This window comes from Mirounga leonina, unplaced genomic scaffold (genome assembly GCF_011800145.1).
Source record: "Mirounga leonina isolate KUSES-001 unplaced genomic scaffold, KU_Mleo_1.0 Mir_152, whole genome shotgun sequence".
In the NCBI taxonomy this organism is placed as follows: Eukaryota; Metazoa; Chordata; class Mammalia; order Carnivora; family Phocidae; genus Mirounga; species Mirounga leonina.
The window spans coordinates 9,994,357-10,021,916 of NW_023270380.1; the positions used below are offsets into that span (position 1 = coordinate 9,994,357).

At 38.4% G+C, this 27,560-nt stretch overlaps 1 protein-coding gene across 3 annotated transcripts; it reads right to left on the reverse strand.

Moving 5' to 3' along the window:
* Nucleotides 1–1,342: 1,342 nt before the first annotated feature.
* Nucleotides 1,343–27,247, reverse strand: LOC118012950 (zinc finger protein 37A-like). Of its 3 annotated transcripts, none has more exons than XM_035008542.1 (5): nucleotides 27,139–27,247; nucleotides 24,803–24,861; nucleotides 15,135–15,261; nucleotides 14,747–14,842; nucleotides 1,343–5,433 (listed from the first exon to the last, which is right to left on the reverse strand). In XM_035008542.1, the coding sequence occupies exons 2-5, from the start codon at nucleotides 24,815–24,817 to the stop codon at nucleotides 3,980–3,982; spliced, it is 1,692 nt and encodes a 563-aa protein (XP_034864433.1). In that variant the 5' UTR covers nucleotides 24,818–24,861; nucleotides 27,139–27,247; the 3' UTR covers nucleotides 1,343–3,979. The 3 variants fall into 3 exon arrangements, with proteins under 3 accessions (XP_034864433.1, XP_034864432.1, XP_034864434.1); XM_035008541.1 differs by having other exon boundaries at nucleotides 27,027–27,198; XM_035008543.1 differs by lacking the exons at nucleotides 24,803–24,861; nucleotides 27,139–27,247 and adding an exon at nucleotides 22,331–22,457.
* Between the last annotated feature and the right edge of the window lie 313 nt (nucleotides 27,248–27,560).

A 27,560-nucleotide genomic window follows, 5' to 3' on the forward strand; every position in this document is an offset into this window, starting at 1 on the left:
TGATGTTTGCTCTATGTTGGTTTCCTTGTTTTTGACGAGCTTTCCTTCCATTCCTAGTTTTGTTTTTTTAACTACAAATGGGTGTAAAGTTTTATCAAATATGTTTTCTGCATCTATTGAATTAATCAAGTGGCTTTACTTGCTTTTTCTACCGATGTGGTAGGTTACGTCAATTAACTTGAACTTTTATTCTGAAATAACTTCACACTTAAGTCACAAGCATAATACCAAAAAGACTCCCATATCCCCTTCACTCCGATTCCCCTAACTGCACTGCGCCTCCTCCATCTGTCCCTCGCATACTTGCACTCAAACACACAAATTATTAGTCTTTCTCTAAAGCATCTGAAAATAAGCTGCAGGCATGAGGCTCCATTACCCCTACCTACTCCAGGGTGTATCTTCCACAAAGGCACCCAACAATCATCCAAGTCAGGAGATAAACACTGATAAACACCACCATCCAATCCATATGCTGAATTTTGCCAACTCTCCTAACAATGTCTAGTCTTCCTTTTTGTTATTTTAAAATATCTCCAGTCTCAGAGTACCTGGGTGGCTCTGCCGGTTAAGAGTCCGACTCTTGGTTTTGGCTCAGGTCATGATCTCAGGGTCGTGAGATCAAGCCCCACATAGGGCTCCCCACTCAGCAGGAAGTCTGCTTGAAGATTCTTTCCCTCTGCCCCTCCCACTACTCACTCGATCACTCACTCTCTAAAGTAAATAAATAAATCTTTAAAATAGATCAGTTTCCTCCAATCTGGAGCAGTTTTCATGTCCTTCACATTTTTAAAGACAATAGGCTTTGCATTCAGTAAAATAACCTTTCAAATGGGTTCACCTGGTATCTCCTCCTAAGCAAACACAGGTCATGCTTTCTTGGCAAAAATACCACACAGATGATGCTGGCTCTTCTCAGGGCATCCCATCAGGGGACACATCGTGTTGACCTGTCCTACCCCACTGGTGAGGTGAACTTTGATCACCTAATCATGTTGGTTTCTGCCGGGTTTAATCATAAAATTACCACTTTCACCTTTGCAGCTGATTAGTATTTTGTGGGGAAATTTCTGAAGATTATGTTAATATCATATTCTTCATCAAACCTCTACCCACACACTCTAGCCTATGTTGGCAACTACCACCTAAATCAACCACCACTCTGATGGCTGCTATGGTGTTTTCCTATTTCCATTATTCTCCCTACATTAATTGGCATCTTCTGTAAAGAAAAGTTTTCCCTTCTCCATGAATTTACTCATTTATTTATATCACTATAAATTAATGGATTCACATTTTATTAAGTCTCTTGTATTCTGATGCTATTGTTATTTTTTGTCCGAACTGTCTCAAATTTGGCCAGTGGAACCTGTCCAAGATGGTACTTTTGTCTCCAAGAGTCTCTGAACATTTTCTGTCTGGTAGGTAAGATGATTCAGGTTCATCTTATATTTCTTCCTATCTCTGACCTGGAACCTGCCATCACTCCAGAAACTTGGTCTCTTCTTTGGTGGAGGACAGCATTTAGAAATTAGTAAACTGGCACTTGGGTGTGCTCACTGCGCCTGGGGTATCACTGTGCGCAGGCCCTCTCAGCAGACAGATCCATAAAACACACGCACACACACACACACACACACACACAACTTCTATGAGTTACATTTCAATCCAACACTCCGGGGTTTTCTAACTTTCCCCTTCTCCATTTTTATGAAAGCCTTCTCCAATCTGGCTCTCATCATCCGCAATACATTTTATTTGCTCAATGTTAAATATTTCAGCCATGCTGATCGTCTCTTCCAGCTGCCCTCAACACTCCTGATGCAGGTGTGCACCTCACCACAATACCTTTCTCATCCCCCAACGCAGGCCTGTTCTGACGTCCACTCTAGGAAGGGAAGGCAAGAGAGAAATACAGAAAGCACAAGGGAGAAAGAAGAACGTGAGAGGAAGAACTGGCCAAACTGATTTCATTTTAAATATTAAATCCTTTGGCTTCTTTAATAAACATTACTTGGTCCATGGATATGACTGGATTTTTTTAAATTTAGGATTATGCACCTTAATTCATAAAATACTGGTAACTTTACTTTCCTGAAATGTCTTTTACAGGTTTTGGCATCAAGGTTATACTGAGCTCACAAAATGAATTAGAAAAGTTCCATCTTCCTTTCTCTGGAAAAATTCATAAAAGCTTGGTATCATTTCCTTCTTAAATATTTGGAATAACTACAGTGAAGCCATCTGTTCTTAAGAGTTTTCTTTCTGGGCAGGTTTCTGTTTGTTTGTTTTTTTTTTTAAATACCAGGTATCATTTGCAATTGCAATAAGGTACAATCTACCTCTGATATGACCTTGCTTTTACTGATAGCATGCTGTGCTCAGCAAGGGCCCAAACTACTGGCAGTTCCCAAATTCTAATCATTTTTTCTTAGTACTGAAAAAAAATCTACTTTCAGCTTTGCTTTTCAGGCTCCTGCCCTGTGTTGAGTCAGTCTTCTAAAAATTTCCTTAAAAACTGTCTATGTATCTGACCTCTAATGTTTAAGAATTTTTCACTCCAGCCTTGACGGCCAAAAGCTCTGCTGGCTCTCGTCTCTGCCCTCCTAAGAGTTCCAGCCTCCACCTGAGCCACGCTCAATACTCAGGCTCCTCTCTGTGGCCAGAACTGGCAAGTGCTCCCAGGTAAAACAGCTGCATTTTGCCCGTGTACTTTCTATGATTCACTCCTCTCCTGAATGTTACCTCTAGTCCTCTTTGCTTCTGCAGCAATAGGCTGCATTCAAATAGATGCTTTTTGTGATATTTTTCTAGTTGTTCTCAGTTAGTACACTGATCTGCTGTAAGCTACTATAACCCACCCAGTAGTAGTATCTACTTGTGCTTTTTTAAAGCTCTATATTTAAGAATGCATTTTCATATATAATTGTTTCAGTTTTTTTAAATTGTTACATCCACATATGAAAGGTGTTAAGTATGTGGAGAAATAGAGTTGGGTACAGTAAGTCACTCACAACAGGATGACACTTGCCAGGGAAGAAACCACCTATGCTCCACACTCACTTTTCCTACATTCACTATGTTGCATGCATAGCAACTCACCTTTCCCCTTTGATCCACCATTCCAGGATGAGCCACTCAAAATCAGTCTATCCCAGAATTACTAAAACATCCTGCTGGCAAGCTACTCCTACATGTGTCACCAGATCCAAAATCTCTCTTTTTTACCTGGACATCAGAAAGTCCTGTTGGTGGGTCCTCTTGCTAAAAATCTTCTCTTGTTTTGCATATGCCTGAACAATAAGCCTCAGACGTGCTTACAACTGTGCTCCCAGTGTGGTGTGTTTTCACGTCTAATACCTTAAACAGAGGGGAACAACGGACCTGGCAAGGGGCCAAAGTGTATCTTTACAAAAATAAAACACTATTTCTAAATGAAAAGTTCTCCACATTTCCTCAATTGCTAGAAACCCTTCAAAATCTCTGATGTATAAGCTTAGATTTAACTTAAAGCTTCCACATATTTAAAATATTTTCTCTAGTAATTTCCAACATCGACCAGATCCTACTTCAAGCACTTCACACAAGTCATCACCTCAGAGTAAATATTTTCCTATAGTTTCCTATAATTTGTGCATTTTCTAAGGCCCGTGGATAAAGTCTTCTCTACCCTACGAATGCTGATAGAGGTTTCTAACTTATGTGTTTTCTTTGATGTTTAGTGAGGTGTGGCTTTGGGCAAAAGGTTCCCTATATTCATTCACCAATAGGTTTTCTCCACTGAGTTTTCTGATATACAGTATGGTTCAAATTCCAACACAAAAGTTTTCTATATTCCATAGCTTCATATCATTCTCTCCCCTCTGTTAAGTTCTCTGCTATATTGTGAGAACTGACTTTAGACCAAAGATGTTATTAAAATCATTGTATCAATGGATTTTTCCCCCCATTTGTGTTCTTTTTCTATAAACTCTTGACTTCACCCAGAGTGATTTCCCTCATTTATTACATTTATAGGGTTTCTCCCCAAATGTGTTCGTTGATGTACCGTGAGTTTAGACTTCACATAGAATGATTTTCCACAAACATTACATTCATAGGGTTTTTCCCCCGTGTGTGTTCTATGATGTGCAATGAGTTTTGACTTTACACAGAATGATTTTCCACATTCATTACATTCATAAGGTTTCTGTCTTATGTGAGTTCTCTGATGAACAATTAGGGCTGACTTCTGACGGAAATTTTTCCCACATTCATTACATCCAAAAGGTTTCTCCCCTGTGTGTCTTCTCTGATGTTCTGTGAAACCCGAGGAGTAGCAGAAAAATTTTCCACATTCAGTACATTCATAGGGTTTCTCACCTGTGTGAGTTCTCAGATGTTTGGTAAGAGTTGACTTCTCAGAGAAGGATTTCCCACATTCGTTACATTCATAAGGTTTTTCCCCTGTGTGAGTTCTTTGATGTTTAATGAGGTCTGATTTTCTGAGAAAGGCCTTCCTACATTCATAACATTCATAGGGCTTCTCCCCTGTGTGTGTTTTTTGATGTACAGTAAGGACGGACTTAAATGAGAAGGCTTTCCCACATTCACAACACTCATATGGTTTCTCCCCTGTGTGTTTTCTCTGATGTTGAGTGAGGGTAGACTTTTCACTGAAGGATTTCCCACATTCCTGACATTCAAAAGGTTTCTCCCCTGTGTGAATTCTCTGGTGTTTAATGAGGTCTGAATTCTTGTAGAAAGTTTTCCCACATTCATGACATTCACAAGATTTTTCCCCCGTGTGTGTTCTCTGATGTCTTGTGTGGGCTGACTTCTGGTTGAAGGTTTTTCCACATTCATGACATTCATAAGGTTTTTCTCCTATGTGTGTTCTCTGCTGTACACCAAAGACTAACTTTTCACTAAAAAGTGTTCCACATTCATTATTCTCAAGTATATTGTCAATTGAGTGGGTTCTCTGAATTGGAATGAGGTTTGACTTCTGGCTGAAAGGCTGAACACTCTGATGCTCAAAGAGAATGGATTCCTCAAACAAGTTTTCTCCACATTCATTAAATTCACAGTGATTCTCTCTTGGATGTGTTCTCTGATGAGCAATGAGAGATGACATATCACAGAAGATCTTCCCATATTCAGTGTATTCACAGGTATTCTTCCCTGTGTAAGCTTTCTTATTTACAACAAAGAGTGAATTCTCATGGAAAGCTTTCCTACATTCACTGTATTCAAAAGGTTGCTCCAAAATTTGAATTTTCTGATGGTGAACAAAGTCATCATTAAGGTGGAAGCCATTCCCATTTTTATTATATTCATAAGGTTTCTCTTCAGAATGAATTCTTTCATATTTATCATTATGGAGCCAATTTCTACCTTTGTTAAACTCATTGAACTTCTTTCTTGAATAGTTTCTACTGTTATTAATTAATTCTGAAATATAAATAGAGTAACAAGGAAGATTAGTTGACAAAGATATTTAGGAGAAACAAAATTAATTAGGTTTCAGGGAGTGAACAAGCTTAGTTCATTATCTCCTCATGTCTCGATTATAACAATAGTATACACACTTCCAGTCTCATCTCTCTTTTCCATTCCACACAATAACAACAAATCAAATTTCTAAGACCTCTAATTCAAAAGGGAATGGTACGATAACGCTATCTCTAATATCTCTAATTCTGTTTCTAGCTCTGATGCACCAGGAATAAAAACACACAACAAAATAGCAAAAACAATGAGTGGTCAAGCCATCCTTGCCATAGGATCAGATTTACAGCTCTTTTGATTTATAGTATTTTCCCTTTATTCCATCAGAGTTGTTCAATAGTGTGGACTTCTCCTGGCCATCAAACCCTCTTCCAATGTTTTCTGGCTTTCTCCCAACCAAATCTCACCTCATTTAACATTAGTCTTCAATCCTTCATTTAACATTAGTCTTCAAAGACTAATGTTAAATGCATATATATATATATATGCTTTTATATCTCTGCATAACATGAAAACCTACAAGTCTAAACCTGAACCTGGAACTTTCATTTACCTGTACCTTAATATTTTTTGGTTATGCATACCTATGCATGTCTTTACTCCTCTGCTATCTATAATACTATATTTGTAATAATGTATCATACAATTCCATAGAATGCCAATACTAATACTAACACTAATACTACTGAGTCCAATAACCTAAGAACTGACAATATTTTTTTAAAGGTATCACCCTGAAGCAAACATATCATTGTATCTGGATTCAGATTAGAACCAAACCATTAATTTACAAATCTAGAATGAATATATTTTATTCTTGTAAGCCCAGCTGTTTGTCCCCATAAATTGTTCATTCTCATCCATAATCTTATATTCAAGTTCTTTCATTCTGTTAGTTTACAGTCCAATAATGTTTTTAAAAAGTTGCCTTCCCAAATTTCCCAATCACTTTCAGATTCATTTGCTAAAAAGAAAAAGAAAAAAAAAAAAAAAAAAAAGGCCTATAACATGAACAAACATTTCTCCAAAGAAATAGATGATCAACAGACACATGAAAAGATACTCAAAATCAGTCATCATCAGGGAAATACAAATCAAAACCACAATGAGATATCACCTCACACCTGTTAGAATGGCTAAAATCAACAACACAGGAAACAACAGATGTTGGCAAGGATGTGGAGAAAAAGGAACCCTCATGTACTGTTTGGTGGGAATGCAAACTGGTGTAGCCACTGTGGAAAACAATATGGAGGATTCTCAGAAAGTTAAAAATAGAACTACCCTATGATCCAGCAACTGCACCTCTGAGTATTTACCCAAAGAATACAAGCACACTAATTCAAGAGATACATGTACTCCTATATTTATAACAGCATTATTTACAACAGTCAAATTATGATGGCAGCCCAAGTGTCCATCAATTGACAAATGGATAAAGAAGATGTGGTGTATACACACACACACACACACACACACACAATGCAATATTACTCAGCCATAAAAAAGAATGAAATCTTGCCATTTGCCAGGACATGGATGGAGCTAGAGAATATAATGCTAAGTGAAATAAGCCAGTCAGAGAAAGACAAATACCATATGATTTCACTCACATGTGGAATTTAAGAAGCAAAACAAATGAGCAAAGGGAAAAAGAAAGAGAGAAACAAAGAAATAGACTCTTAACTACAGAGAACAAACAGATGGTTACCAGAGGGGAGGTGGAGGGAATGGGTGAAATAGGTGATGGGGATTAAGTAGCACACTTGTCGTGATGAGCACTGGGTGATAAAATAAAAAGTTAAAAAAAAAAAAGTCTGTTTGTATAATTTAACACAAACATGAGCTACGCTGCTATAACAACGTCTTTGTTAAACACTGAATTTTTAAATATTTCACGCAGCTCTGATTTTCATTCAACTATGTTTCTGGCAGCCATAACTCTACCTATGATTTTCTTTCAACACTCTGATTAGATATTAAGTCAATGATATTTAACAAATGGTTTTCATCAGAATTAACTGGAGAGCTTTACCAAACACAAGCTTTTAGGCATCATACTGAAAGATTTAGTGGTTTAATGTCTGTACTTTTAAAAATACTTCTGTAAAAACCAGCAAATATGGTAAAATGCTAATGAAAGATCAAAAAAGTATGTATAGAATAATATATTTAATATTTATGATATTAATAATGTTAGTTTTATTATGAAAATAAATATTTAAATGTTATTAACAAATCTATATAAACCCCATCAAAAGTGTCCTGTTCCTCTTAGGACTTGATGTGTGTGTGTATGAGGAGGATGACATGGAGTTGGCTTTCATATTCCATGATAATTTTTAAAATGAGCATGTGTTACTTCTGTTTAGAAGGAACAAGAATGATAACACAGGCATGATTTTTCAGTCTCTATGTCAATGTATACCTGACAAATCAGAATCTAATGACTGATGACCTGGCATGTATGTTTACAAAGAGTTTATGGTAATGACTTTCTGAATTATTATGAAAATCTGGCTCTATGTGGTCCATGGTCAAGCAAAATCATTATTAATGTGCAATTCTGGATTATTAAAGAGTGAAACCAAGATCTTTCTCTTTGGAAGATCAAAATCCTGGGGGGGGGTGGAGGAGAGAAGTCTCATAAAATACCATTACCTAATTATATGACCAGGAAATAACTTTTTTTTTTATTATGTTATGTTAATCACCATACATTACATCATTAGTCTTTGATGTAGTGTTCCATAATTCATTGTTTGCGTTTAACACCCAGTGCTCCATGCAGAACGTGCCCTCTTTGATGGACAAACATAGAAGGAGAAGTGAGCTGAAGTATTCAATGAGCTTGTCTTGGCAAAAGAAATTTGGGATAAAAATTATAAAACATATGTAATGAAAACAAGAAGCCATTACTTGATGTCAGGCACTGTTTCCATACCCTTTGTTGTTTCGGTTTCTCATTTATAACCTCCATATTTCCTACTATACTTTCAGCATTATCTTTTCTACCTGTTTTTTCAAATTGTGTTTTGATTACTGCAGCTATTTTATTCCTTTTTTCCCCAATTATTTCCTATGATATAACACAGCTCATAATACATCTTCCTGCGGTCTTACTATCTCTTTCAGAACCTCTTATTTGCCTGTTTTATGTTCTTGCACACCCAAAGCCATTATTTTATTGTTAATTTTTATTAAACACTAGTAACAATATTTAGGCATTACATGACATTTTTCACATGAATTACCACTTGCTTGTCCTGTCTTCTCCTATTTCTTGTAATAACTTTGCATATATCTTGTGATGGCTGTTTTTTTTTTTGTTTTTTTTTTTAAATTCCTGAGCACTGAAGGAGATGGATTTTTCCTGACCCAGCTATTTTCTGATCCAGCTTTCCCATGGGGTGAACTGAGAACTGTATTCCAAACTGGCAGGAATAAGGGCACTGCATGCTCTCCTCAATCTTTACTATTCTTCAACTGAGAGAAGTCTTTTTAGTTTTTTCAAGTATAAAGTCTTTTTCATTTTCTACTACTTCACAGATGGACTGCAGCTTTCCAACACAGCTTGTGCCTATGAGTCCTCATTCTACCCCATCCCTCTGCTTCTCAGGAAGAAACCCGGTACAGAGATCTAGCACCATCCTGAAAGTCCTTCCTGCTGTTCTACAAGATTAGGTTTGACAATTTGAGGTTCCACCTTCGAAAGGAGCAGCTCTGAAATCTTTAGCTCAGCACACACCTCCACCTGGTATTTCACAGCTATTGGCAACCCCTTCCCCTTGTTTTGCTGTTGAGAGTTAAACTTTCTGCTTGTTCTTTCAAAAGTGATGTTTGATTTGCATCTGCTAGTTCTTCTTGTATTCCTGTTCCTAAGAAGTCAAGGTTAAAATGCCAATTTTATGCTTCCATCTTCAAACCTGAGGTCCATTTACTTCTCCTGGAAATACATACTTCTCTTGGCCTCCAGAATATCATATTCTCTCAACTTTAGTCCATCCTCACAGATTCCTCCTATAGTCCCCACTGCTCAATCCTCATCTTTATCACTTCTAAACCTCTAAACCTCATGGTGCCCCAGGATTCAGCCATGAGACCACGTCTCTCCTTTATTTATACTCATGAGCAAGAAGATCTCATACAGTTCCCATGACTTTGAACATCTTCACACCGCTGATGTCCACACTTACATCTTGTTATATACAGTGTAACTCCAAAAAACTAGTAATTTTCTGAAAGAATATATAACTAAAAGCTAATAGAGACAAAAGAATATAATAATTTAAAAATCCAAGAGGAGGGACGCCTGGATGGCTCAGTCGGTTAAGCGTCTGCCTTCAGCTCAGGTCATGATCCCAGGGTTCTGGGATCGAGTCCCACATCAGGCTCCTTGCTCAGCGGGGAGCCTGCTTCTCCCTCTGCCTGCCACTCCCCCTGACTGTGCTCTCTCTCTCTCCAGTAAATAAATAAAATCTTAAAAAAATATAAAAAAATAAAGCATTAAATTAAGTTAAAAAACAAAGTTTTTTTAAATCCAAAAGGAGTTGTGAAATGAGGAATAAGAGAAGAAAGAAGACATGGTACATAAAGAAAAGAAATAGCAAGACTGTAGGCTTAAGTCCAATTATACCAGTAAACATAATTGGACTAAATAATATAAATAAGAAATTTTAAATGTCAGACTAGATTTAACAAACAACTACTGCTTTCAGTTTATAAGAGACACACTTTAAATATAAGAACATGGTAAGGCTGACAGTAAAGGATGGAAAAGAAAGCTGGTGTGGCAACACTAACACCAGACTCAGACTTAAAGGCAAAAGTATCACTGCATATATGGAGACAGGCACTGCATAATGGTTGAAGAGTCCATTAAAAAGTGAAATGTAACAATCCTAAATTCCTATTTGCCTACTAATACAGCTTCAAGAAATATCACAGTTGGAGACTTTAAAACGTCTTAGTGTCTGACAGAACAGCAGACAAAAGACAATCAGAATACAGAAGAGCTGAAAAAATACCATTGTAGAACATTATACAAAACAATTACAGACTATACCTTCTTCTCAAGTGAGCATGGAACATTTATGAAAACAGACAGTATCGACAAATTTCAAGCAACTGAATTTATTTCAAGAAACTGAAATTCTCTGTATTAAATTAGAACTCAAGAACTGAAGGGTAACAAAAAAAAAAGATTTTAGAAGCAACTCACTTCTCAACATCCCTGCTTGATGCTCTGATCAATAGCAGCTCCTACATTTTCCCTGTGGAACACCTCCAGGTGTCATGCACACCAGAGAAGGGAGGCAAGTGAAATGGCGTCATGAACAAGGGGGACTGCCTTCAGGAAGTCCCTCTGAAAAGAGGACAAAATCAAATATTTGGACTGGTATTGGGGATGGGGAGTCTAAAGCTTACCAGACAGTGAGAAGTCATGCTGGGGGCCTAACAACTGCAAAATCGTTATTTCCAGGTGTACCCTCTGGGACTGTGCTTGCGTGTGTGCATGTGTGAAAATAAGGCATTAACTTGCAATCTAAGTGTGATCTGCACCCAGGGGTGGTTATCAGAAACACTCAAGTATTTGAGGAAATACCTGGTGGTGTACAGACCTCAGACATGCCCTCTGGGAGCAGGTTTACTGCCTATAGTGTGGTTATTCTGCTAGAAAGAGGTACAGAATCTGTTCCTGTCTTGAGCTGAAATGCTTCATGACCCGGCCGCAGCCTGGAAGGCATTCAAGTCAGCTTCAACAGGCTGGCCAGAGCTCTATGGATAACAGAATGTGCCACGGACTTCTTTCTTGCAGGCCAAGGCAAAGTCTGGGCAAAATACTAATATGAACTGCAGCCCCTGGTTTGATGCCTTGGGCCAGGTAAAAAAAAAAAAGTGAATGGAAATACCTGAAGAGCATCTAGCTTTCTAAGACAGACCTTGATGGTTAAAGACTAAACCAAAATTATGGAGGAATGGCACACATACGGAAAAACTGGCCAGAAGTCAGAAATAAAATGAGTGGTTGTGTGGGGCTGTAGGGAAAATAAATTTTGTTTCTGCACAGCTAGGACTTCTTGAGCAACTCTCAATAAAACTTGGAGCTTAAAGTAAAAGAATGAGGCTTGGAAAGTAATTTATGACTAATTAGATAGAGACAGACTCCAGAGAGACTCACATTTCAGTGGGGGCGCTGGAACTGGGGGCCCTGGTGACATCCTGGGTATAAGGCTGGAGACAATGGTCTTCTTTCTCCCCTGAAGAAATGTACTCATAGTCCAAAGGGTTAGAGTGTGAACTCAGGATCCTTCCCAAGGGAGGAAAGGTTTTCCTCTCTCCTTTTAAAAGGGTAGGGGGACAGCTACCTCTCCCTTCTATAGAAACACCCACATTCATTTTATCAGTATTTTTCACCCAAAATACCAACTTTGTATGTATGCGTAGAACACCTGGTTTCTGTCTCATTGCTTCAAGAGTAAGAAACTGAGGTACACTGGAACCACAAAGTTGTTACTTAGCTTTAAGCAAATACTAATTCATCTGCTCCGTTCCAGGAACCTCATGTGTTGTATTTATGGTAAAATACTAAAAATTTAACAGTCTGAAATTTAAAATCTCCACCAAGAGATAACTTCAGACCCAAAAAAGCTTCATAAGTGAAATCTATCAAACATCAAATAACATAATCTCACATAATATCATCCATAGAATAGCAAAGTATAAAACACTGCTCAACTCATCTTACAAAAGTAGTACAATCTTCAACCCCAAACCTGAAAACTTTACAATAAAGGACAATTAAGGATAATAGTTCTCATGAACACACACACACACACAGAAAAATCCTACATAAAATAGTGAAAAGCCAAATTCAGTGATTGCAAGAGCAAAATACATTATGATGGAGGATATATTTCAGACATAATAGGTTGGCTTAACGTTGGAAAATTAATCAAGATTACTCACCATATTAACAGAATAAATATGAAAAAGCATGATTATCTCAATACATGCAGAAAAAGTATTTGACAAAATCCAATTGTCATTCATGATTCAAAAAAGCGGGGGGGGGGGGCACCCAGGTAGCACAGTCAGTTAAGCATCTGACTCTTGGTTTTGGCTCAGGTTGGCTCAGGGTTCTAAGATCGAGCCACATTGGGCTCCCTGCTCAGCACGGAGTCTGCTTAACACACTCCCTCTCTCCCTCTAACACACTCTCTCTCTCCCTCTCCCCACCACGCACATGCTCATTCTGTCTCTCTAAAATAAATAAATAAATCTTTAAAAACAAAAACCCTCTTAGGAAATTAGGAATAGAAGAGAACTTCCTCAAAATGATAAGGCATATTTATAGAAATCCTTCAGTTAAAATCAAAATTAATTCTAAAATACTCAATAGTTTCTCTCTGAAGTCAAGAATAAGACAAAGATGTTCACCTTCACCACTTCTGTACAACATGTTACTGTCATTCTTAGCCAGTACAACAGGCAAAGAAAAGAAAAAAGGTATAAACATTAGGAAGGAGAAGTAAACTTGTCTTTATTCATAGAGAACACAATTATTGACCTAAAAATTTTTAAGAAATCCATAAAACAACTCCCAGAATAAGTAAACTTAGCAAAGTTGCAGGATACACGGCCAGTGTGCAAATACCAACTGTTTTTCTATACACTAGCATTAGATGTCAATTCTCTCCAAAATGATCAATGTAATCCCAATAAAAGCCCTAAAACAGTAGGTATAGGCATATGGGTGTGTGTGTGTGTGCACACACACGTGCACGCGCATTTGTGAAAACTGACAAGCTGATTCTAAAATTTATATGAAGATGCAAAAGCTCATAGTATCACAGCATTGTCCATAATATCTGGAAACATTGAAATTATTTTAATATATTTTGTAGATTAAAATGTTCTTGGCAACATTCTGTATTCATGCTATAGCCAGGCAACCTTGAAGAAAATAGCAAAGCTAGAAGGCTAACACTGCCAGATGTCATGACTTACAATTAAATTATAAAGATAAAAGACAATGGTATTGTCAAGAAGATGGATAAATCACCCAATGGAACAAAACAGAAAGCCCAGAAACAAAACCACAAATATATGGTCACCTGATAAATAACAAAGATAAAACCACAATTCAGCAGGAGAAAGGATAGTCTTTTTAACTGTCATCAGAAGTCCTCAAGAGAATGGTAAGACAAGACATAATTGAGAAATGGTATTTTCAATACATACATCTGCCAAAGATTCATATTTGGAATCTATTTTAAAACTTCTATAATTCAATAGAAAAAGACTAATGATCCAATAAAACAATACAGGCAAAAGACCTGACCAGTTAACTTTGCTAAAGAAGATCCAAATAGCCAACAAACATATGAAAAGATGCTCAACATCATCAGTCATCAGAGAAACGGGAATGAAAACCTAATGAGATAGCACAACACAATGACTAAAGTGGCTAAATTAGATGGACGATACCAAGTGCTCACAATAACAAACTGCATTTAAAGCTCTCATACACTGCCAGTGGCAATACAATTCCGTACAACCTCCCTGGAAAACTGTTTAAACTAAAAAATATTGCTAAAGCTAAATATGTGATTACTCTACCCAGCAAGTCCATTTCTGGTCATACATCCAACAGAAGTAAGAGTTTATGTCCTCCTCAAAAAGACACACACAAGAATAGTTATAAATGTTTTTCAAATACCTCAAAACTCAAAACAAGTATGTTTCAAAACAATATGTTTCAAATATGTATCCTAATGATGTTTTAACAATATAATAAAGAGATAAACTCTGGGATAGTCACAATGGAACGCTACACAGCAATATAAAGCAATAAACTAATGATATACACAACATGGATGTTTCTCATGGACATAATACTGAACCAAAGTAGCCAGATACTATATATATAAATATTCTATATACACAATTACAGTAAGAATACATACACACATATATAGTACATGTGTGTACACTTAAGATCTGTGTACTTAACGCTATATAATTTATTCCTAAAGGGGAAAAAAAGATAACATTTCTGTATAAAAGTGACACTGGGAGATACTGGATGATTCAGTGACTGAATATTTGAGTCATGTCAACATGCTACTTCCAAAGGTCCAGAGCCTCTAAAAGGTGATTCCTGATGACATTTCAATGGCCTTAAAGCTCTGAACTAACCCTTTGTGATCTAATTTCCTCCTAAACTCCATCTGGCTCATACGTACTAACTTACCTGGGTCACTCTGGCTTGGGATCTCTTCCTCTAATATCCACGGCTCCTCTCCTTGCTCCAACTTGAGGATCACTTCTGGTTTAGGAATGGAACACCCTGTGAATGAGAGGTGTGTGATTTGGGACAAACTGGATGAGCTTCAGGGCCTCTGAAAGTGGAGGACATAATAACTCAAAGACTATACAATAAAAAAAAAAAAAATTAACTTAATCCCTGTTATGAGGGAGAAGAAAACAAATTCCTTCTGATAACCAAAAGAGGTAAGTCAACCTTGACCTCCAAATTCCAAAGCTAAATATTATTATATTCTACAAAAACTCTGCAAGTTTCTGTAAATAAAAAAAGACACACATAGCGGGGGTCTCCGTGAGAAACAAACACTACCTACCCACTGAGACAAGGTGACTGTAGTTCTCCAGCATCACATCCCTGTACAGGGTTCTCTGAGCAGGGTCCAGGTGCTGCCACTCCTCCTGGGTGAAGCCCACAGTCACATCCCTGAATGACAAGGATCCCTAGAAAAGCACATTTCTGCTCAGTCTGAAGTGATCAGAATCTGGTGATTTGAAAAAAAGAAGTTCAAAGACTAATTCTTACCATTTTTTACTGTTGAAAACTGGCCAGAAAATGTTACTACAGACCTCTGCTATGTAGCTTATTTTGTGTTATACTCTGTGAGTAAAAAAAAATAATAATAATAGAAATACCATTGGTGAATTATTTTGTTATTTAATACAAAAAATCTGAGTGCTCACAGGTACCTGGAACTGCCCTAGTTTCTGAGAATTCCAAGTTGAATAAAATACTCTTCCTGGTCTCAAAGAAGTTATTCTCATAAGGAAACATACGAAGACATAGCTACCATAGGACTTAAAGAATCCACACCACGAACACGTGCAACACAGACAGGAATTATAAAGGGATTCTGTGCAAGTTCCCATGCTCTGACTGCAGACCGGTGCCTCTGATCACACAGATGCAAAGAGGCACACAGCCACTGTTGATGCATTTCCCCCAGTTGTTGCAAGTCCCCCTTCAGTTTGTGTTTTTCCCTTTTCATTTTCTCCTCCTTCATTCTTTGCTTTTCCCCCTTCAAGAACCAGACACTGAAGACCAAGACATTCAAAAACAACTGCATATACTAGGAGAATAAGAAAGTAACTGTGCATACCCAAGGAAAGGCTCAGAATACACCTAAGAAGACATTAAGTTTACACATCAGGCTGGTCCTTGGCACAGAGAAAGCCTACGACAATCAAAAAATAAATAAAAATAAACAAAACAATAAGAAAATACAGCAAATATTGCAGAATGGGGAGAATCTGATTTTCAGAGTTACCACATTATTAGATTCAAATGCCCAGTGTTCAATCAAAAAATCACAAGGCATACAAAGAAACAGGAAAATATGAAACCATAAAACTCCTAGAAAAAACATAGGTGGTAAGCTCCTTGACATAAGTCTAGGCAATGATTTTAGATTTGACACCACAAGCAAAAGCAACAAAAGAAAGAATAAATAAGTGGGACTACATCATAACTAAAAATTTTTGCACACTGAAGAAAATCATCAACAAAATGGAAAGGCAACCTACTAAATAGGAGAAAATATTTCCAAGTAATATATCTAATAAGGGACTGATATCCAAAATATATAAAGAACTCATACAACTCATTTGTAAAAAAAAAAAAAAATCTGATTAAAAAATGGGCAAAAGATCTGAATAGTCATTATTCAAAGACACACAGATGGCTAATAGGTTCATTAAAAAGATTCTCAAAATCATTAATTATTAGGGAGATGCAAATCAAGACCACAATCATATTACCTTATACCTGTTAGAATGGCTATCAAAAACACAAGAAGTAACAACATGTGTTGGCGAGGATGTAAAGAAAAGGAACCCTTGTGCACTGTTGGAGGGAATGTAAACTGGTGCTATGGAAAACAGGATGGAGGGTCTTCAAAAAGCTAAAACTAGAACTATCATATGATCCAGCAAGTCCACTTCTGGGTATTTATCCAAAGAAAAACATTAACTCAAAAGGTTATATACACCGCCATGTTTACTGCAGCATTATTTACAATATCTAAGATATGGAAACAACCTAATAAGTCCATCCACAGATGAATGCATAAAGAAATTGTGGTATATATATATATACAATGGAATATTATTCAACCATAAAAAAGAATGAAACCTTGCCATTTACAACAACATGGATGGACTTTGTGGCATTATGCTAAGTGAAATAAGCCAGAAAGAGAAAGACAAGTACCCTGTGATCTCTCCGATATGTGGAATCTTAAAAAAAATTACATTCATACAGAAAACAAATCGGTGATTGCCAGAGGTGGGGGGGTGGAGTGGGGGAAATGGGTGAATTCTTCTTTATTTGTTTAAATAAATTGTTTTAAAGAGAAAAGAAACCTAGAGACCAATATCCTTTATGAACATTGATGTAAAAAATCCTCAACAAGATATTATCAAACAGAATTCAGCAGCATAGTAAAAGGACTGTAATATACTACAAAGCTATAGTAATCAAAATATATGGTGCTGGCACAAAACAAGACACAAAGATCAATGGAACAGAACAGAGACCCCAGAAATAAATCCATACCTATTTGGTCAATTAATCTACGACAAAGGAAGCAAGAATAAAGACTGAGAAAAAGACAGTCTCTCCAACAAATGATGCTGGGACATCTAGACAGCTACATGCAAAATAAGGAAACTGCGCCACTTTCTTACACCATACACAAAAATAAACTTAAAAGAGATTAAAGGTCTAAATTTGAGGCCTGAAGCCATAAAACCATTAGAAAACATAGCCAGTAATTTCTTTGACATTGGCCATAGAAACGTTTTTCTAGATATGTCTTCTCAGGCAAGGGAAACAAAGCAAAAATAAACTATTGCAACTACACCAAAATGAAAAGATTTTGCACAAAGGAACCCATCAATGAAACAAAAAGCAACCCAGTAAATGGAAAAAAAAAAATCTGCAAATGATATATCCAATAAGGGATTAATATCCAAAATATATAAAGGGCATAAGCAAGTTAACACCAAACAAAACAAAACAAAAAAACACTGATTAAAGAAGACATACAGATGGCCAACAGACACATGAAAAGATGCTCAACATCACTCATCATCAGGGAAATGCAAATCAAAACCACAATGAGTACCACCTCACACCAGTCAGAGTCCCTACGATCAAAAAGAAATAAGAAGTGTTGGTGAGGATGTGGAGAAAAAGAGACCCTTGTGCATTTTGGGTGGGAGTGGAATTGGTGCAGCCACTGTGGAAAACAGTATGGAGGTTCCTCAAAATATTAAAATAGAAATATCTTAAGATCCAGTAATTCCACTTTCTTTGGGCATTCATCCAAAGGAAAAAAAAAACTAATTTGTAAAGATATATGCACCTCTATGTTTACTGCAGCTTTACTTACAATAATAGCCAAGATATGGAAGCAACCCAAATGTCCACTGATAGATGAATGAAGAAAGATTTGGTATATAGACACAATAGAGTATTACTCAGCCATAAAAAAGAATGAGATCTTGTCATTTGTGACAAAATGGGTGAGGTATTATGCTAAGTGAAATAAGTCAGACAGAAAAAAACAAATACCATATGATTTCACTTACATGAGGAATCTGAAAAACAAATTAAAAAAAAAAACAGACCCATAAATACAGAGAACAAACTGGTGGTGCCAGAGGGGAGGTGGGTAGGAGATTGCTGAGAAAAAGGATTAAGAGTTACAAACTTCCAGTTAAAAAATAAATTATGGAAATGGAAAGCACAGAGCAGGGGCGCCTGGGTGGCATAGTCATTAAGCGGCTGCCTTCAGTTTAGGTCATGATCCTGGGGTCCTGGGATCGAGCCCTGTGTGGGGCTCCCTGCTTGGCAGGAAACCTGCTTCTCCCTCTCCCACCACCCCCTTCTTGTGTTCCCTCTCTCGCTGTGTCTCTCTCTGTCAAATAAATAAATAAAATCTTAAAAAAAAAAAAAAAAAAAGAAAAATACAGGGCAGTAAATAAAGTCAATAATATTGTAATCATGTATGACAACAGCTGGTGACTACACTTATTGTGGTAAGCATTGACTAATGTATAGAATTGCTGAATCAGTATGTTGTACACCCTAAACTAATATAAAATTGTATGTTAATTATACTTCAATTAAAAAATAAAATAAAATGGATTATATACCATGACCAAGTAGATCTATTCTTGGAATCCAAGGATGGTTCAACATATAAAAATCAAGCAGTATAATATACCACATAAACACAATGAAGGAAAAAACAAAATGACCATCTCAATTGATGCAGAAAAAGCATCTGACAAAATCCAACAATCTTTCATGATAACAACACTCAACAAAATAGGAATAGAAGGGAACTAACCCCACACAATAAAAGCCATGTATGTAAAAAATACAGGAAAAATTATACTCAATGGTGAAAGATTGAAAGCTATTCTTCTAAGATCAGGAGCAAGGCAAGGCTGCCTGCTTTCTCCACTTCTATTCAACACAGTACTGGAAGTTCTAGTCACAGCATCAGACAAGAAAAAGAAATAAAAGGTATTCAAATTGAAAAGGAAAAAATAAAATCACCCGTGCAAATGATATACTCTTATATGTAGAAAAACCTAAAGACTCCACAAAAAATGCTATTAGATCAACTAAATGAATTCAGCAAAGTAGCAAGATATGTCAACACACAAAAATCAGTTGCACTTCTATACAGGAACAATGAACAATCTGAAAAGGAAATTACAAAAGCAATTCCATTTACAAAAGCATCAAAAGAAATCTTAGGAATTAATGTAACCAAAGATGTAAAAGATTTGCACAATAAAAACTACAAAACAGTGCTGAAAGACATTAAAGAAGACATAAATAGGGGTGCCTGGGTGGCTCAGTCGTTAAGCGTTTGCCTTTGGCTCAGGTCATGATCCCAGGGTCCTGGGATTGAGCCCTGCATCAGGCTCCCTGCTCAGCAGGAAGCCTGTTTCTCCCTCTCCCACTCCTTCTGCTTGTGTTCCCTCTCTCACTGTGTCTCTGTCAGATAAATAAATAAAATCTTTAAAAATAAAGAAGACATAAATAAATGGAAACACATCCCATGTTTGTGGATTAGAAAACTTACTGTTAAAATGTCAATATTACTCAAAGCAATCTACAGAGTCAATGAAATCCCTAGCAAAATCCCAATGATTTTTTTTGCAGAAATGAAAAAATTCATCCTAAAATTCATACGGAATCTAAAGAAACCTGAATATCCACAACAATCTTGAAAAAGAACAAAAGTAGAAGACTCATACTTCCTGATTTCAAAACTTAATACAAAGCCACAGTAATCAAAAAAGGATGGTACCAGCATAAAAACATATAGACCAATGGAATAGAAAAGAGAGTCCAGAAATAAACCATCACATATACTGTCAAATGATTTTTGACAAGGTTGATAAGACCACTCAATGGGAAAATGACAGTATTTTCATCAAATGGCACTGGAGAAACTGGATAGCCACACGCAAAAGAATGAAGCTGACCCTTACCTAACACCATATACAAAAATCAACTCAAAATAGATATAGTACCTAAATGTAAGACCTAAAACTGTAAAACTCTTAGGAGAAAATATAGGACAAAAGTTACACAACATTGGATTTGGCAATGATTTCTTGGATAAGACACCAAAGGCCTGGGTAACAAAAGGAGAAACTGACAAATTTTTCATGAAAGTGAAAATATTTTCACAACAAAAGTTACTATCTAGAGTAAAAAGGCAATCCACAGAACAGAAGAAAATATCTATAAGTCATATAGCTGATTCAGAATATATAAACTCCTAAAATTCAGTAACATAAAAACCCCAAACAACCCAATTCAAAAATGGGCAATGGACTTGAACAGTTATTTCTCCAAAGAAGATATACAAATGGTCAATAAACACAAGAAAAGATGCTCAATATCATGAATCATTAGGGAAATACAAATCAAAGCTACAATAAGATACCACCTCACACCCATTAGGATTGCTACTGTCAAAAACACAGAAAACAACTGTTGGTGTGGATGTAAAGAAAATGGAACTCCCATGCACTTCTGGCAGGAATGTAAAATGGTACAACCACTGTGAAAAACAGTATGGAGATTACTCAAAAAATTAAAAACAGAATTTACCATATGACCCAGCAATTCTATTTCAAGGTAAATATCCAAAAGAAGGTCTCAAAAAGATGTCTGTACATGCATTTTCTCAGCAGCATTGTTATTCACAGTAGCTAAAACATGGAGCAACTCGTGTCCATGGACAGATGAATGGATAAGCAAAATGTATATATACATACAATGGGATATTACTCAGCCTTAAAAATGGAAAAAAGTCTGCAGTACGCTAAAACATGGATGAATCTTGAGAACATTATGCTAAGTGAAATAAGGCAGTCACACAAGGACAAATACTACAGGATTCCACTTATATGAGGTAGTTAGGGTAATCAAAATTACAGAAACAGGAAGTATCAAGGTACTTTCCAGGGGGGAGTTATTGTTTAATAGGTACAGAATTTCAGTTTTACAAGATGAAAGACTATAGGGATGAGTGCAGTGACAGATGCACAACAATGTTAATGTATTTAACACCACTGAAGCGTACACTTAAAAATGTTTAAGATGGTAGGGGCGCCTGAGTGGCTCAGTCGGTTAGGCGTCTGCCTTCGGCTCAGGTCATGGTCCCGGGGTCCTGGGATCGAGTCCCACATCGGGCTCTCTGCTCTGCAGGAAGCCTGCTTCTCCCTCTTCCACTCCCCCTGCTTGTGTTCCCTCTCTCACTGTGTCTCTCTCTGTCAAAAAAATAAATAAAATCTAAAAAAAAAAAAAAAAAATGTTTAAGATGGTAAATTTTATGTTATTTGTATTTTACCACAATGAAAAAGAAAAAAAAGTAAAAATGTACTGATATGTACTACAACATGGATGAACCTTGAAAACATGCTAAGTGAAAGAAGCTAGACACAAATGGCCATATACTGAATGACTCCATTTGTATGAAATACACAGAATAGATCAATCCATAGAGACAGAACACAGACTGCTGGTTGCCAGGGATAGGGTGAATAAGAGAATGGGGAGAAACTCCTTAATGAGTAAAGGGCTTTATTTAGAATGATGGGAATATTTTGAAACTCAATTAAGGTGGTTGCATAACACTGTGAATGTACTAAATGCCACTGAATTGAGTTGGTCACTTTAAAATAGTTAATTTTGCATGTGAATTTCACCTCAATAAATTTTTTTAAAACATAAGAAAGTGTGGGGAATAAAATTACAGTAAAAGATGAGGGAGTTAAAACCACGTTATCAGCAACCACAACAATATGAGAACAAATTCTCAATATAAAGGACAGAGCATTTCATATTAGGCTAAAAATGTCTAGTTATATGTTCCTTACCAAAAAAAATATACTCACAAAGAAAGCGGAAAATCTTACTAAGATTCAATACCCCCATGACCCCAAAACCTCCAGGACATCAAAGGAAGGAATGACTCACTGGTGAGTGAGAATGGATAACATCTCCTTTTACAAGTCAAGTGGTTTTCAGTGACTTGCTTTCAACTAAGTTAAAAGAGAAATTAATTAGAGTTGTATTAAGAAAACAGTTTCATTTATAATAGCATCTAAAAGGAAAATACATGTGGGCTCTTTCCATAGTTTGGCTATTGTGGACATTGCTGCTATAAACACTGGGGTGCATATGCCCCTTCGGATCACTACATTTGTATCTTTGGGGTAAATACCCAGTAGTGCAATTGCTGGGTCATAGGGTATCTCTATTTTCAACTTTTTGAGGAACCTCCATACTGTTTTCCAGAGTGGCCATCAACAGATGAAGGGGTAAAGAAGATGTGGTATATATATACAACGAATATCATGCAGCCATCGAAGAAATCTTGCCATTTGCAACAACATGGATGGAACTAGAGGGTATATGCAAAGCGAAATAAGTCAATCAGAGAAAGACAATTATCTTATGACCTCACTGATATGAGGAATTTGAGAAACAAGACAGGATCATAGCAGAAGGGAGGGAAAAATGAAACAAGATGAAAACAGAGAGGGAGACAAACCATAAGAGACTCTTAAGCTCAGGAAACAAACAGGGTTGCTGGAGTGGGGGGTGGGGTGGGAGGGATGGGGTGGCTGGGTGATGGACATTGGGGAGGGTATGTGCTATGGTGAGTGCTGTGAATTGTGTAAGACTGATGAATCACAGACCTGTACCCCTGAAACAAATAATACATTACATGTTAATAGAAAAAAAAAAAAAGGAATAAAATAGCCTTCTCCCGGTCTCAGACTTGAAAAAAATAAAAATAAATAAAAGAATACAATACTTAAGAATAAATCTGAGCAAGGATATGTAAGATTTGCACACCAAAAACTACAAAACATTGCTGAAAGAAATTAAAGAAGACCTAAGAGAGTGGAAAAACATCTCACGTTCACGGACTGTAAAACCTAATATTGTTAAAATGTCAATATTCCCCAAAGTGATGCACAGATTCAATGCAATCCTCACCAAAATCTCAACAGCCTTTTCTTTGCAGAAATAGAAAGGCTAACCTAAAATTCATACGGACTTGCAAGGGACCTTGCTGTAGAGCATAGTTTGGTGGTTTCATAGTAAGTTAAATGTAGGATGACCCATCAGTTTTACTCCCAGGAAAGAAGTGAAATAGGTCTTCAAACAAAAACTTGTACATGAATGCTCATAGCAGCACTGTTCTCAACAGCCAAACATGGAATCACTCCAAATGCCCATCAACTGATAGATACACAAAAGGTGGACTATACATCAGTGGAATATCATTCAGTCATAAAAAGAAGTAGTGGTACATGCTACGACATGGATGGGTTTTCAAAACATTAAGGTAAGTCAAAGAAGCCACACATTAAAGACCACATATTGTATGATTCCATTTATATGAGATATCCAGAATAGACAAATCCATAAACAGAAAGCAGGTTAGTGGTTGCTAGGAGCTGGGGAGACTGGGGAGTAATTTGCTCATTAAGTCATGGCACTGCTCATTAAAGGTATGGGGTTTCCTTTTGGTGTGACGAAACTATTCTGGAAGGAGAGGGTGGCTATGGTTGTACAACATTGTGAACGTATTAAGTGCAACTGAATTCTACACTTTAAAAGGGTTCAAATGCAAATTTCACGTTATATGTATTTTACCACAATTGAAAGAGTGGAATCCCTCACCAGACTGCAAAAATGTAGATTCTGCCTAGTCCCCAGGGCTGTCACAAAGCCTATCTCATCCTACTGACTACCACTAATCACTGTGGTCTGCCCAAACCTGCTCCTTCTTTAAACAACTGTGAGTCCTAATGCTGGCACGGTTCACGAGAAGTATTCTATGCCTACCACTTCTTTATGTGTAATTACAGGACTGTCACTGGAAGGTACATAATGCCACCAAATGAGGCTTATCAAAAAAGGTTTTTACGTTCCAGTTTCAAAACTCAGTAAGATCACAAGATGTGCATTTATCTATAAGGCATCTTTGCCCTACTATATCGGATGTCAGCAACCTGTAAACATTTTCAGTAAATGGCTACATAATAAATATCTTAGGCTTGCCAAGCCACACGGTCTCTGTCACAACCACTCAACTCAATCCCTATGATATGAAAGCAGCCACAACCACAAATGAACGAGCATGGCTATGTCCCAATAAAATTTTATAGACACTGAAATCTGAATTCCATATAATTTCCCATCACAAAATACTACTCTTGATTTGTTTCTCAACCACCTAAAAGTTCTTAGTTTGTGGGCCATAGAAAAATAAGCAGCAGGCTGTATTTGGCCCATGTACTGTAATTTGTTGACCTGTGCTCTGCATTTTCCCTGATGTTAACGTATTCATTTCTACTATTTTACATGAAGGTACATTTTATGAACCTCACATAATCACTGTTAGGCAAAACGGTGAATAAATGAACAACTCACCTGGGATGTGATCATTTTCTGCTGGCCCTGGAAGAGTGTGGATAACCATGAGGGTACAGCTGAGAAGGAAAGAACCAACATGAGATATGCCGCCAGCCTGAAAAACTCCACATAGCTGCTGGCAAAACACCTCCGAAGTGGAGATGCCTTGAGAAGGGACAGAAAGGATGACAGGAGGGAGCAGCCCATGCACAATTCCGGAGTGCTCAGACATACTAATTTTTAAATGTAAAAACATTTGCATCTGGCTGGCTCAACTGGTGGGGCGAGCGACTCTTGATCTCGGGGTTGTAGGTTCGAGCCCCATGTTGGATGTAGAAATTACTTAAAAATAAAATCTTTAAAAAATGTTTGTTTTCTCCTGATTTACTAACAATGTATGCTTTAAAACAGAAAAATGTAAGCAACACAGTACACTAAATAAACAAATTAGGAAAAGCCAAGGAATGGAACATAACGCTTTCATTAAAACTGATGCTGAGCAAAAATATATCAAGTTGTAATGTTCATTATAAACCAGAGAATCCCACTAGGTTCTGAAAAAAGGGATGGGGTTTTTAAGGGCTGGTCTTTTTTCAAAGGAAAAAAAAAAAAAAAGAGTTTGCTTTAACTCAGTTCAGGTATCTCAAACATATCTTTTGATTAAAAACAACAGGGGCGCCTGGGTGGCTCAGTTGGTTAAGCAACTGCCTTCGGCTCAGGTCATGATCCTGGAGTCCCGGGGTCAAGCCCCGCATCCGAGCCCTGCATCCGCATCCTGCTCCTTGCTCAGTAGGGGGTCTGCTTCTCCCTCTGACCCTCCCCCCTCTCATGTGCGCTCTCTCTTTCTCTCATTCTCTTTCAAAAACAAAAACAAAAACAAAAAAAAACCGAGGGGCGCCTGGGTGGCTCAGTCGGTTGAGCGTCTGCCTTCGGCTCAGGTCATGATCCCAGGGTCCTGGGATCGAGCCCCGCATCCGGCTCCCTGCTCAGCAGGAGGCCTGCTTCTCCCTCTCCCACTCCCCCTGCTTGTGTTCCCTCTCTCGCTGTCTTTCTGTCAAATAAATTAAAAATAAATAAATAAATAAATAAAAACAACAAACGGGTTCTGACTTATCTGTTGTTAAAGCAGAAAACACCTGCCTGGGCCATCAAAAGATTCCATGTCTGCTCTTGTTTCTGCCACAACAAAATGTGTGACTAGGAGCAGGTAAGTTAAGTGAAAGAAGACCCATTTCCTTCCCACCCTATCCCACTCCCATCTTTAAGCAGAGCACAAATAGGTAAGACTTAAGGACCCTTCCTGCAGTACCATCTCGGATTCTATCAGAGGGGGCATTAGCATAGGGCTAGTTGTTCTGTACTAAGCGAGCCGCTCAGAATCTGGGAGTGGAGAAAAGATGAAGGGACGAAGGAGGTAGTTTCCTTCTCTGTGGCTGGTAAGCCTTTCTTTCCACATGATGCCTCACAGCTCCCCAACAAGCAGTACCTTCTGTTCCTTTTGCCCTCCCCTCCCCTCCCCTCCCAGCCACAGCTGACAGTCCTCCTGAAGGCTGGCCCACAACGTCCACCATCACCCCAGTCTTCGAGAATCTGGTTATGACCGTGGTTCCGGCGAGAGGACCCAAACTGCTTCTGGCTGAGCAAGAGTCTTTGCCCTTTCCACCTATCTCTACTGAGGTCTGGGGCCAACTGACTGGCGTCCTAGGAGTGGTCCCTGCTCCTGGGATCCCTCTTCCTCCCTCACAGGAGCTGCCTTGTTCCAGGAACATTCTAAGGGCATAGCCAGTTAGAATCCCCATCCAAGATCTAAAGCTCTTGGACCTTCCTGTCACCCTGAATCACAAGCTGGACCTTCTGTAAACGCAAACTGCTGCTACTGAAGACACAGGCAAGCTGCAGGGTGTCAGCGGGATCTGGATGCTCCACTCAGGTTTCAGGCTCATAGGTTCTCCAGGAACAAGGTCAGGACTCCTGCAGCGGCGGCCAGCTGCTGGGTCTGCCTCAAGCCCAGGTTTGATGCGGGATAGAGGATGAGGCAGGGCATCTCCCCCCTGCTCGTTCGCCACCTGGGTCTCTGTCACCTCCCTGAGCCCGGTACGCGGTTGCCATGGGAACGCGACACTGACCACAGGTGGCTGGGAGGACGAAGAGGGACCGTGAGTGGAGAAGAACGAAGTTCCCCCTCCCCAAGAGAGAAGCGCCAGGCCACGAGCGCCCCAAGGCCGGTTTCCGCCGGTCTTACCGAGGCCTCGGCCGACCCCTCACGTCGGAGATGAAAACACCAAGTTTCGCTCGGTAACAAGCGCTGGGACGTGCTGGTTCGCATTCGATGCATAAGACGTAGCAGAACTCACCCCGAGCTCAGGCCCCAAGGCCGACTCCGTCACGCGCCCCTCCCGCGCGGAGCCCCCAGTTAAAGGGCCACCCACGCCCAACCCCCCGGGGCTCCCCGGCCGGGCCGTCAGCCTCTGGAGCATCCGGGACCGTCTTCTCGCGAGGCCTCAGCCGCCGACGCGAACTAGACGGGAGCGGCGCAGGGCACATGCGCAGAAGTCCCGCAGGGACTCCCGCGTCCGCTTCCACGGCGCGCGCTGTTTCCCAAATCCCTGGCGCCACGTCGCTGGAAACCAGCCTTCAGACTTTGGGGAAGTTGGGCAGAACTGCTCGATTTAGCAAATAAGGTAAAAGCAGGAGACATACTGATAACTACAGTATTCGTTGTTACTCCGAAATAATTCTAAGTATCTAAATACATACCTGTTTCATTAATTATATT